Source organism: Salmo salar, chromosome 10, assembly GCF_965601325.2.
Source record: "Salmo salar chromosome 10, fSalSal1, whole genome shotgun sequence".
NCBI classification, from domain to species: domain Eukaryota; kingdom Metazoa; phylum Chordata; class Actinopteri; order Salmoniformes; family Salmonidae; genus Salmo; species Salmo salar.
Window position 1 is genome coordinate 25,129,293 of NC_138300.1, and position 13,098 is coordinate 25,142,390.

Consider the following 13,098-nt stretch of genomic DNA (forward strand, 5'->3'; position numbering starts at 1 on the left):
ATCCTCTGATCCCTACTGAGGCCTCCATCCCACCACCACTCTCCTGTCTGTAGACAGATGTCTCAAAGCAACGACTGTGTTTGGTGTCTGTGACTTTGGGTGGTTGTGGCGTTGGCCTGCTCTTAGCCTCTATCCTGGACCCTTGGCATTCCAGGCATTCCCCTGCTACTTGGGAAAAAGTGTGTGTCCCTCTAGCAGGGTATTTATAGTGTTGAGGAGCAGCTGCTTGCCTGTCTGGACAGCCTCCACAACAGTTCCACTGTTGACATCAAAGTAGGTGCTTCAAGGTATGGGCTATTTTTAATTCTGCCTCAGTTAGCCTAACGCACCTGTTACGTGATAACTTTGTTAGTGTTGTATGTAGGGATGGAATCCCATCTTTGAAACAAGCACAGCTCCTGATTTTCTTTCCATGTGTGGCAATGGCTTCCTTATGCCAGTCTTGTAGAAAATAAAGACATCTGCACAAGGCTGGTAAGGTGCAGGACAAAAGGAAGAAAGCCTTTGGGTCTATGCAAATTCAGATGTATTCTATTGTAGCACAATACATCTAAAATGTGCATGGACTCTGTGGGAAGACTTCTTCAGCTTGGAAGAAAATTGCATTTTTGAAAACCACTCAGCTTATCCTGTCTGCCTTCCTCTGAAAGCTGGAGGAAGAATACATCGATTTTTGTTTCCTTAAACCAGTGTCATGATTGCTTGTGGTTCCCCTCCAACGAGAGAAACAAGAATACGTCCACAGTACTAAAGGTCATGGAAGAATACAAAATGACTTGTGTTTGTGTCATCACCTCCCAGGTGGACAGATAGACATTTCTGTTTTCTCCAACCATATGTTAAGCTTGGTTCTGGTTGCTTAACAACAAGAGAAGCGTCCACATCCACAATATTAGGACCATGATGAAAGAAGACCGTATTAGTTTTGTTTGTGTTCATCTTTCACCTCCTTTTTACCTTAACAATTCATGTTACTATGCGCCAAGGTCCTCAAGGAATAAGTAACAGAGAGAAGTGTTGATAGAATTTTATATGAAATGAAATGTATAATAATCACATCTCTCATATTGAAGAATCTATAAAGCTCACCCCATAGAGATACAGTACAATATTATTCTGTGGCTCACCCAAGGACTTTGTGTTTTTGCAGGGGGACAAGAATGCAGGTTTTGACTTGCTGTACCACAACATGAAGCATGGCCAGATTGCGACCAAGGAGCTGGCAGAGTTTGTCCGCGAGAGGTGAGGTGTTGTTTGGGCTGGAACGTGTGGGAGGGGTGGTACAGTAGTGATGGGATATAGGGGGAGGAGTGAGATGTTTCTCAATCCGTTTTTTATTTCAACTCATCAATCCATTTGAAAAAGTTAGTTTTCTAAATGTTCATTAAGGTTTTGAAGATTGCCGTTAAAAAGACTGATTCCAATACAGGACACAGGGCCTTGCCGTTTTCTTTCATTGTGACGTCTTTGATGGAGCCGCTCCTCTCCCCTGCCACCCTGCCCTCTAGACCAGCACACAGGAGTGTTAACAGACACACACACTCTCACACAAGACAAGTCACAGCCCACAAGACAAGGAGCTCCCTGTCTTACCACACACACATTTGCAGTAGCTGTGTTTTGCATGTTATCTGGGCACTCAGCTCAGGTAAAATGCTTCATTCTGAATAATCCTCCTCCTGGGTTGTTTTCCCTGCAGTCCTCTGTATTTATTCAATCTCTTAATGAGTCAATTATCTGGAAGTTGAAGACACATTACAGGGCTTTTCTTACAGGGTGATATATCAACCTGCACTGTCAGACCAATGTCATAATCTTGACTTTTATTCATAAGATCCGAACCACTGCACATTCCCCACAGGCGGGAGGAAATGTGGAGGCAACAAAGTGGCAGTCAGGAAATGAAATGAGACGTTGTAGAAAAGCTGTGTTTCCCTCAGGACAGACGGAGTAACCCATTGAGCTGATGGATTTCCCACACTCAGCTCTTCTCTCTGGGCTTCTAAAGCAATCTCTCGCAATCTGGATGGGGAAGTTCGATCTATTTAAAAGGACAATCTAGGAGTGGTTGATTAGAAATGTCAGATATTCACATTTTCTGTAGGCCTAGCTACCCATCTTCAGGGTGTACTACTTCTCTATATCATTTTAAAAAGGATTTCTCTGTTGCCGGGGGATTGTGAAACTGCAGCGATTTGTTTGTTTATTTCTTTGCTCTCTCCTCGTTGAGATGGGAGGGGGTTGTCCCCCCCCAGAATATACTGATAAACTTTTTTATTTTTCGCCGGACGACAGATGGTTATTAAAATGTTATGTTCCTCCTGCAAAATCAGACCATTTATTATTCAGATGGGCAACATTTGGGAAACATTTACACAGTACGGAAGCTAAATATTTATTTCCCTTTGCCTGGCTGTTTATACCCTATGTTTGCTCTTTATTATTCTCTGTACATAATAATATGATCTATTATGCTAGTAAGAAATCAAATCAAAGTTTATTTGTCACGTGCGCTGAATACAACAGTGAAATACTTACTGACAGGCTCTAACCAATAGCGCAAAAAAAGGTGTTAGGTGAATAATAGGTAGGTAAAGAAATAAAACAACAGTAAAAAGACAGGCTATATACAGTAGCGAGGCTATAAAAGTAACGAGGCTACATACAGACACCGGTTAGTCAGGCTGATTGAGGTAGTATGTACATGTAGATATGGTTAAAGTGACTATGCATATATGATGAACAGAGAGTAGCAGTAGCTAAAAGAGGGGTTGGCGGGTGGTTGGTGGGACACAATGCAGATAGCCCGGTTAGCCAATGTGCAGGAGCGCTGGTTGGTCGGCCCAATTGAGGTAGTATGTACATGAATGTATAGTTAGTGACTATGCATATATGATAGGGAATTACTCTTATCTATCTGTGGGTTCTCAGGGCTGCCATCGAGGAAACCTACTCCAAGTCCATGAGCAAAATGGCCAAGATGGCAAGCAATGGAAGCCCACTAGGGTGAGTAAATTAGATAACTATTGTCGTCAACATCTCAGTTTAGAGAGCAGTATTCTCATCATAATGAAATCAACTGTTCTATATTGGCAGGGTGCCTAGAGGATGTACAGTAGTTTGTCTGCATGATTAGGGTCTATGATTCTCTAGGGTCCATGATTACTGGGTCATAGGTCAGGGATGTGATCTACTCCATCATCCCAGAAATCTCTGCCTTCTTCACTTCCTGTGTGTGTTGTTTTGGGATGCTTTGGTTTGTTTAACTCTAGAAATGCACCATGAAGATGGACTTTAATATCATATTACCATTCAAACAAAATGTATGAAGTCACCTCTGTAAATGTACACTGACTATACAAAACATTAGGAACACCTGCTCTTTTCATGACATAGACTGACCAGGTGAATCCAGGTGAAAGCTATGATCCCTTGTTGATGTCACTTGTTAAATCCACTTCAATCAGTGTAGATGAAGGGGAGGAGACAGGTTAAAGAAGGAATTTTAAGCCTTGAGACAATTGAGACATGGATTGTGTGTGTGTGCCATTCAGAGTGTGAATGGGCAAGACAGAAGATTTAAGTGCCTTTGAACAGGGTATGGTAGTAGGTGCCAGGCGCACCGGTCTCTTGATACACATCAAAACAGATAACTGCAACACTGCTGGGTTGTTCACGCTCAACAGTTTCCTGTGTGTATCAAGAGTGGTCCACCACCCAAAGGACATCCAGCCTTCTGGACACAACAGTGGGAAGCATTAGAAGCAGCATGGGCCAGCATATGTGAAACGCTTTCGACACTTTGTAGAGTCCATGGCCCGGCTAATTGACGCTGTTCTAAGGGCTAAAGGGGGTGGAACTCAATATTAGGAAGGTGTTCCTAATGTTTTGTACACTGTTTATGTTATTATTAGATTAAAAAAACTAAGTTGTCGTTAGGACTTTATACCGTAGGTGACATACTGCTGTGTGGCCCTCAGGACGTTTGCCCCTATGTGGGACGTGTTCCGGGTGTCATCAGACAAGCTGGCTCTCTGCCACCTTGAGCTGATGCGCAAGATGAACGACCTCATCCGGGACATCAACAAATATGGTGACGAGCAGGTCAAAGTTCACCGCAAGGTAACATGAGGAAGCCCCTCTTCTTACCATATGTTTCCATGATGATGCAACCTCTGTCCTCCCATGAATCACTCACTATATTCTAATCTATAACAGCCAATCTACAATCATTTAAGAATGTGCATGGTGTGTTTCTCACAGACCAAGGAGGAACAGGTGGGGACCCTGGAGGCTGTTCAGGCAGTTCAGGTCCAGAATGGTCACCTCCAGAAGTCCAGGGAGGGATACCACTCCAAGTGTATTGAGCTGGACAGACTGAGGAAAGAGGGAGCCCCCCAGAAAGAACTGGAGAAGGTCTGTCCACTAGGTGTCATTCTGTATAACTACAGTAGAGCTGTCTTAACTGTTATGACCACAGGGTGCCTACTGTTTATAAATGAATGGTTGCTGGAAGTTTACTGACTACTAATGGTAGGGAGTCAAACAAGGTTACTATTATAATAGATCATTTGTTCTCACCAGGATAAATAAAGGTTCCAGTAATGACTGGATGAAGTCTATAATCATCCTCTCTCCTCTCACTAGGCGGAGCTGAAGTCTAAGAAAGCCGGCGAGTTGTTTGCTGTGTGTATAGAGAAGTATAACCGCGTGGGAGGAGACTTCGAGCAGAAGATGAGTGAATCAGCTCAGGTCAGTCAGTCCACTGGTCCTGGGGCAGGTTAGACAGACTCCCTGGAGGAACCAGACATGTTATATCACTGTGGCCCAATCCTGGGGTTCCCTTTAAGTTAACATAAACCCCTTTTATTCACAATGAACACATCTCCATGGCTACCTGCAGTTTCCAAGGAAACCCTTAACAAACCCGATGAGCGTTGCTATATTTGGGTATGAAATGATGACTGGAATCCTGGTGACCAATTACCTGTTAATAGCTACAATGGGAGATCTGTCCCTAATTATGTGTCGGGTAGAGAGAGCTCAGTGTGGCTTCATGAAGACTACAGCCCAGAACATGATGGGGGAAATGACCTGTTCTTTCAAGCCATTACTCTAGCCCACATGCTGTGTTGTGATTAGCACCTGGTTATTATCTGGGATGGGAACTATTATGGTTTGCGCCTGGTTCTGTTCTTTTAAAGTTGCCATGGCTGATAAGTGCCTTTGGATTTTGTGTCTTGGGGTTCTTTGGGTTTCAGTTCTTACTACTTGACGGCATTTTGTGGTGGTTTGTGGGTATTTTGAGTAGTGTTTTGGTGTGCTTTGAGGTAGTTTGCTGTAATTAGGACCCATCTTGGTGTCTGAACACTGTTGTGTTCCCATCCTGTGTACAGAAGTTCCAGGACATTGAGGAGGCCCACCTGAGGCAGATGAAACAGCTTATCAAGGGATACTCTCACTCCATAGAGGACACCCACGTCCAGGTGGGACAGGTAGGTCACCCAGACACTGACCCAGGAGGCCACAGTCTGGCTGGAGGGATTTAACTGCCCTCTCTGGGCGGTTGTCCTGCTATAGTCAAACTTCACATCCACAACACACACACTCCAAAGCCCTCTCTCTCAGGCATGCTTCTTCTCTCTTGAGCTGCTCTTGTCTGACTGTAAGAAGCCCCTCTCTCCTCTGTTCAGGTCCATGAGGAGTTCAAACAGAACGTGGAGAACATCGGCATAGATAACCTCATCCAGAGGTTTGCAGAGCAGAAGGGCACAGGGAAGGACAGACCAGGTACACCACACAAACACCATAAACGGATGGTTTGATCCCAGCGTGTGTACGCGTGAGCGTGTGTCCCATTTGTCCTCACTGTGGTATATCCCTATGTGTGGCAGCCCTGGTGGGGTTTGAGGAGTACATGACAGCTTCAGTACCTGAGGGGAGTAAGAAGAGTCGAGGAAAAGCCTTCAGGATTCCTGGACTGGGCAAGAGGGACAAAGAGCCAGACTCAACGTGAGCACACACGCACACACAGATGATCAATCCCAATTCCCCTCACTTTCTTTTGTCAGCTTCATCTGGGATATTATCTTGTCACTTACATTCACCTATGTGTTGCTTTTTGCAGGGATTCGGCTGTGACGGAGACACCAGTGAGTGTATGCTAATTCACACTTGTACACAGTGGCACGAAAACCATCAAGTGAATGTCAGTTCTTCCATTATCATTTGTACATCTGTGGTGGTTTAAACAGCACATCACGTTGCCCCCTGCCAACTTCCTGACAGACGGATGGACGTGTGTGTGTGTCACCGTGTGCATTTGTGCGTGTGTATGAGCAAGGGGGAGTAATCATATGTGTGACAATGACGTGTCTGGCAGTGTTGGGTTACCTTGCCTATTTTTATCCTTCTGAGAAGGGGCTTTTGAGGTTGGGTCGAGATCAGTGGGCTGCCAGGACTGTTTTAACAGACAAGTGTCATGGGGGGGGGGGGGGGGGGGGGGGGGGGGTCGTAGTCTTCACACACTGCCCCTGAAGTGATAACACTTCTGATGATAACATCAGTAGTCTGGGTTGAGGTTTGTTATTAAGCATATCAAACACTAGGATAAAGTCTTGATGTTTGTGTCTGACATGGCTGGGTATTCTCTGTTCTGCACACAGAACTCTCCCCTGGAGGTGGATGAGGAGGGGTTTGTCATCCGAGCCGACGTCAGTCAGAATGATATCCTTTCCAGGCAGTGACACTGACTATCAGATGATAGTCAATCTCTCTGCTATATTGTTGTAATATTTGCCTTTGACAGACCTCTTTATCTTCATATTGAAAACAAGGCTTCCTGCCACTGTGTAAGAGAGTGTTACATCTTCATAAAGCACTCTAGACGTCTCCTATTAGGTGAATAGAACATTAGCTAGTTCTCGCTGGTGGGTAGGAGCGTTGGGCCAGTAACCGAAAGGTTGCTGGATCGACTCCCCGAGCTGACAACATAAACATGTGTTGTTCTGCCCCTTAACTGCCCCAGTTAACCCACTGTTCCCGGCCCCCCCCTCATCCACCTGCATTCAGTTACTAGGTATCCCCGTTTCCCTAAGTGCTCTCTCTGTCCTTATTCCAACTCCAGTCCATTATGAGGCAGGGCCAATGGGGGCCATGATAGCAGGCTACCTCCCTCTGTTGTTGTCATTCTGTCACTCTCCTCAGCACAGTTGTTACACTCGTTAGGTATTTTATGTAACGGCAAATATACTGACAGGAGATCTGTCTCTCTCAGGCACTCACTCACAGCACATGCCTGCGAGCAAACCGACACTAACACACGTGCGTGCAGATCAGCATGTAATAACAGGAAGGAGATAAGGTCAGATGGAGCTGCAGAATGTTTCGGTTGGCTGTTTTATACGCTGTCACCTCTGGCGCGCTCTGTGTTTGTCAGCAGTCCTATACTCTCTAGTCTACATGGCCCCAGAGGGTATTAATAAAGCCATATAGCATTATCCTCAACAAAATGCCTGAGTGAAAACATTTTTGCCATAAAGCTCAAGCAAGCCTAAAGGAAGATTTTCCACTGCTTTCTAAACTCATAGATGAGGTATCTGTATAACACAGGACAATGGAAACCTTGACACTCCTGAAGTTGTCCCAGGCAGCATTAGGCCATCTTCCCTCCATTCAAGCCTCTATCTCAGGTCACTGCTCCTTAACCCAGCTCTCTGTCCGTACGCTGCTCCACGGAGGACAAGGAGAACGACTTCTACTCCAGCGACTCTGACTTTGACGACGAGGAGCCCAAGAAGTTCCACATTCAGATCCGTCCGGTGGGCAGCAGCAGCAACTCTGCTGCTACAGAGATGGAGCTGAAGGCCACCGTGGGGGCACTCACACTGCCCCCCAACAGAGGGGTACAATGGGAAAAGAGAAGGGGGAAGGAGGGAGTACAGGACCAAAGGGGAGGCATGGATGGGGTGAAATGTGTCACTCATTTTCATGTGGCGGTATCAGACGTCTGATGAAAAAGATAAGCTCAGAAATGCTTATCTGTGTATTATGCCATGTTGGTTTTTCCTGGTAATTATCTCTCCATGTTGTTGTAAAAACAGCAGGATAGAAGCATGCTTAATTGTTTAGATGCTTCCATACAGTGTAATTAACGACTCGGCTCTCCCTCTGTTCCAGGTGTCAGTGAAACGTTATCGTTCCAGTAAGTTCCATTAAACTCAGCTTCTGGTTAAAAAAAGTTGGATTTCTGTCTGTCTCTGTCTGTGTTGTACGCACACATTTGTGTGTATATGTGGGCGCGCGAGTGTGTTCTCTGAATCCTTGTCCTGTCCACAGGAAACAGCAGTACTACAGGCCGTTCAAAGGGGGAGGGAGAGGGCGCCCCCCACAGGGGTAAGTGGAGTTAGCACTCTCTCCACACCACTGGTTTTGCAGCATCAGTACTTTATCAGTTCACCACAATGTATTCTATCACTGTTGAAAGGTCATAAACATCCATTTCATATGGTATTCATGCACAAGGATACTATTACTACCAGTCTGAAGTGATGCTGTGAATGTGATTTACTGTATTGCTTCTGGCGAGGCTTAGCAGTGCGTATCCGTCTAGTAATAAATCCTAGAGGTGGCTGACCTTGGCTGAAAGACGCTGTCTATTTGTCCCACTTCGGTCTGTCTGGAACATGGTTTATTAGTGGGGGAATAGCAGACTGTGATGCTACAGTAGGAGGCTATTGGCGGAGGAGATGGAATAAAGCAGGGGAAATGAGCAGACATGATTAACGATGAGTGCCTTAATTAAAACAGTAGCATAAAGCACCGGGCTGATGCTGCTTAGAGAACTGGTCTAATGGCTGGTATGTATCAAAATGGAAGATAATGGGCATTCCCTTATGGCTCTGCCCTCCATAAGCACTCCAGTTAATCACATCTCCCTCTGATTGGGACTGATTGGGGAGCAGTCACGAATTAAACTTCACTAACTGTGTGTGTGTGTGTGTGTGTGTGTGTGTGTGTGTGTGTGTGTGTGTGTGTGTGTGTTTTTTACACTTTGCAGAGGGAGAGCAGGACGGCCTACGCAATTCCATCTCCAGTCCGGATCACAGCAGGTGAGTGAAAGTCAGTCTCTCCTCTCTGACGTGCATGGCTGTAGCTGTGAGCAGCAGGGAGATAGAGAGATGCTGTGGGAGAGGAAGCCAGCCCGAGATCTGATGATAGTGCTGCATCACTCTGTCAAATCCTGACATTATCTCTGGCTATGCTTTTATTGGCTCCTGGTGATGCATAATCTCCTTCTCTCATTCCTTCTCGCTCACCCACCCTCTAGGTTGAGTTCTACTGCGTCAGGCTCAGACAGTCTCTTTGGACCTCCTCTGGAGTCGGCCTTTAAGTCCAAAAGCTTTGCTGGTAGAGATCAGCTACCGAGAGCAGAGAGTGTCTTTGGTGCATCTGAATGTAAATATGGTTAATATGATAATATACTAATAATATGATATATTATTGATGAAAATTAGGGACAGAAGTTTTTCCCCATCACATAGTCAGTAAAACACCTGTTCCTATGTATGATACATACTGTTTTAGGTAGAATGATTGTCTGCCCTTGTTCTCTCCAGATGCTGCCTTCTCCACTGACTCCTCCTCTCCTGAGAATGTAGAGGACTCTGGGCTGGACTCACCTTCCCATCAGCCCCTGGGTCCCTCCCCTGAGACAGCTGGTTGGGCAGCGTGGCCATCGGCAGGTCAGAGTAAAGAACCAGCAGGACTGGGCAGGCCAGCAGACCCCTTCCTTACTGCCTTTAGAGACCCCTCCTCAGGACGCAGCCCCCACTCCCCCCAGGACGACCCAGCCAGTATCTGGGCAGCTGCTCTACGGTCCCCCCACCCCCCTCCAGACATGGACCTCTCAGCCCTCCGTTTCCCGGTCTTCTCCCAGTCCCTGGTCCCTCCAGAGCTGGACCCGGCTCTGTGGAGCTGTAAACACATCCCTCCTGAAGACCCCTTCCTGGCTGCCTTTGAGAGGACCGTCGTCACCCAGGAGACCCTGCCCCCCCCTGACGCCTGGGCCCCCCCACTTCCGCGCCCCTCCAGAGACGGGAGGGGGATAGAGGTACGGAGCGACCCCTTTTCCAGTGACAGTAAAACCCTTCCCACCCCCTCATTTTGCAAGGACATGGACAGGAAACGGGACCGTAGCGTCCCGCCCCCAGAATCACCTGACGACCCATTCGCCATCACTATGATTGGCAGCCCCACCCACCAGTCAGCCCTGGCTGCCGCGACAGGGGTCCTGCCCCACAGTGTCAGCAGTAGTAGGCTGACCCCCAACGCCAAATCCCTCCCCTTATCCCAGCCGAAGAAGGAGCTGGTCCACTGGAACTCTGTCCACAACCCCTTCAGTGAGGGGACCTCGGCTGGGTCTCTGGCCCTGGGTGGAGTGGTCAATGAGGGAGGGAGGAAGCAACGCGAGTCATGCAGTGAAAGCGAGCCACGCAGGAGCGGCCTGCCTCTCACACTGAATTCTGGGCCACAGGAGGACCTGTGCTTCTCTACTGACAAAGACCAGAACTGTCTGGACCTGAATGCTCCACAGCAATCCTGCAACATGGGCTCACACAAAGGTACAAATGTTACACACTACGCTACTGGGCTCAAATGTCTATGCACTAGCTATATTTTGGGATTGTATTTTTTTATTTCCCCAAATATATTTCACACTATTCAAAACGCCACACAGTCTTTTAGACAACTTCCTCTTGTTTTACAGGTTGTAATATTGGTCATTTCCCTCTCTCCTTCCTCTCCAGGTTCAAAGCATAGCTTCAGGCAACACAGTGCAGAGCTGCTGGTGGCAGCCCCCCCCAGACCAGCCAGAGCCAAGAGGTCCTCAGGCAGACTGAGTGGCTGTGAGAGAGTGAGTGACTATAGCAGCTCAGGTCTGGTCTCACTCACAGACCTGTGGCTTCTCCAGCTATAAGTCTGACAAGCAAGGCTAGAACAGTAGTCCTGTTCATTCTTCCAAACATGAATGATGACTGTAGAAAAAAAAAGTTACAACTAAAATATGTTTCTGATTGAGCTGAGCAGAGAAAATGTTCTGTGAAGAGGGTATGTTCTGAACGATGACATTCTCCACACTGTAACCCTTATATATCCCTGTTGTCTCAGTCCAGGTCAGTGTGCTCATCTCCTCTGCCGGACCCCAGCCCGGACTTCACCTCATCCTCCTCCTCCAGCCCTAGTGAGTGGGGGGCCCAGACCCATGCCACCAGCCCTGCTAGAGGTGGGCAGCCCTCACCCCTCTCACACCTGCACAAAGACCACACACGCCTACACAGTCTAAACAACAATTTTCATACCAATATTTGAAAGATACCCAATAGCATAAAGCACTTATGAATAAGGACATTGCGTCTTAGACATGGCTATTTTCCCCACAGTGCATCTGTCTCGCGGGCCGAGCCCAATCTCCCTGAGCACCCAGGAGTCCTGGCCTGTGGCTGCAGCCATCACAGAATACATCAACGCTTACTTCAAAGGTGGACAGCATAACCGGTCAGTATACATAAGCCCTCTGTACACCAGATCCAATGTTATTACTTTTTATACACAGACCTGCTGAAGGCGAAGCGTATGCACATTTCTCTTCTCTCTTCTCCAGCTGTTTGGTGAAGATCACAGGAGATCTCACCATGTCTTTTCCTGCTGGAATAAGTTGTATCTTCACTGCTAACCCAAACGCCCCGGTCCTCAGCTTTCGATTGGTCAACATCTCCCGGGTTGACCACTTTCTGCCCAATCAGAAGCTGCTCTACAGGTAGATGAATATGGGATTGGTTGTGGGGTTATGATATATAGACATATTGCTGAAATGGTAGGATATGTCTCATTCTCCCGAGTGTGTTATTCTCCACAGTGACCCCTCTCAGAGTGACCCAGACACCAGGGACTTCTGGTTTAACATGCAGGCACTGAACCTTTACCTGCAGAGAGAGGCTGAGCTCAACCCCCTGGCCTCCTACTATAACGTGGCCCTACTCAAGTACCAGGTGACTGATGAAGTACAGTGGAACTCTCTGTCATCTGACCTTTCAAGTATTCTTCAAGATACACATTTTCTCCCGTCTTCCAAATGACAGCATTGTCCTAACATCAACAGCCTCTCCCAACTCTGTTCTTCTTTTCTCATTCCTTCCTTCCCTCCCTTCTCAGGTGTCGTCCCAGGACCCTGGTCGTGCTCCCCTCCTGTTGTCAGCAGAGTGCCAGCGGAGTGGCACAGTGACACGTGTGTCCCTGGACTATCACTGCTGCCCGGCCACCGCCCCCTCCACCCAGCTCACTGCTGTGCAGGTGTTGCTACCCCTCGACCACACCGCCACAGACCTGCAGTGCCATCCCCCCGCATCCTGGTGAGCAGGGGGAGGTGGGAATGGAAGGAAGGATGAATGGGTGGGGAGTGGGAGGAGATATGGAAGGGAGGCAGAGAGATGGCGGGTGAATAAATGGGGAGAACAGGAGAATGGGCGGATGGTAGGTCAAGGGAGAGGGTGTGGATACTTTAGACTGGGAGAGAGAGGGAGGATAGTGGACTGGGTGGGCCTCACTGACCCTTTGTCTGCCTTCACAGGAATACTAAGGAACGACGGCTACTGTGGAAGCTACCCAACCTCTCCCCCACCAACCAAAGCAAAGGTTACTGACCTGTCAACAGTACACCCACACATCGGTCATATTCTAGCTATAGAAATGATAGATAAGGAAATATAAATGCAGTATAATGTACATTTTTACAAGTCTAGTCTTTGACAACATAATTGCATTGAGTGCCACCCTTTTCTCTATTTTAATATGCAGCCTCTGAAGGTATCAATCTTAAATATCAAGATTAGCATATGAAAGCTTAGCCCGTGAGTGGGAGATGGGTAACACTGCTATTTATAGGCCTTACAAATAGAGGGAAGTTTGGGGAATATTAAAGCCTGGACATCATAGTTTATAGGCAGTGATCAGAATCTCGGAAAGGTTACAATAACTCCTTTACTGGTCATCTGATCCAAATACCTTTTTCTCCCTCCTTGGTACAGTGCCTTCAGAAAG

General features: G+C 47.2%; 1 protein-coding gene across 3 annotated transcripts in view; it reads left to right on the forward strand.

Moving 5' to 3' along the window:
• Positions 1-13,098, forward strand: part of LOC106613838 (F-BAR domain only protein 1) — a 41,252-nt gene that overhangs the window by 25,729 nt on the left and 2,425 nt on the right. The window contains exons 3-25 of one of the 3 annotated variants that reach the window (XM_082956825.1): positions 1,151-1,242; positions 2,932-3,006; positions 3,981-4,122; positions 4,264-4,416; positions 4,648-4,752; positions 5,397-5,495; positions 5,694-5,790; positions 5,895-6,012; positions 6,128-6,158; positions 6,666-6,726; positions 7,726-7,904; positions 8,179-8,203; positions 8,338-8,394; positions 9,059-9,110; positions 9,329-9,456; positions 9,618-10,622; positions 10,809-10,915; positions 11,170-11,284; positions 11,442-11,556; positions 11,663-11,818; positions 11,918-12,050; positions 12,214-12,410; positions 12,629-12,693. In XM_082956825.1, the coding sequence (XP_082812951.1) occupies positions 1,151-1,242; positions 2,932-3,006; positions 3,981-4,122; positions 4,264-4,416; positions 4,648-4,752; positions 5,397-5,495; positions 5,694-5,790; positions 5,895-6,012; positions 6,128-6,158; positions 6,666-6,726; positions 7,726-7,904; positions 8,179-8,203; positions 8,338-8,394; positions 9,059-9,110; positions 9,329-9,456; positions 9,618-10,622; positions 10,809-10,915; positions 11,170-11,284; positions 11,442-11,556; positions 11,663-11,818; positions 11,918-12,050; positions 12,214-12,410; positions 12,629-12,693 (3,307 nt within the window). The remainder of the gene's footprint in view (positions 1-1,150; positions 1,243-2,931; positions 3,007-3,980; positions 4,123-4,263; positions 4,417-4,647; positions 4,753-5,396; positions 5,496-5,693; positions 5,791-5,894; positions 6,013-6,127; positions 6,159-6,665; positions 6,727-7,725; positions 7,905-8,178; positions 8,204-8,337; positions 8,395-9,058; positions 9,111-9,328; positions 9,457-9,617; positions 10,623-10,808; positions 10,916-11,169; positions 11,285-11,441; positions 11,557-11,662; positions 11,819-11,917; positions 12,051-12,213; positions 12,411-12,628; positions 12,694-13,098) is intronic. The other 2 variants (XM_082956827.1, XM_082956826.1) reach the window with 2 other exon arrangements.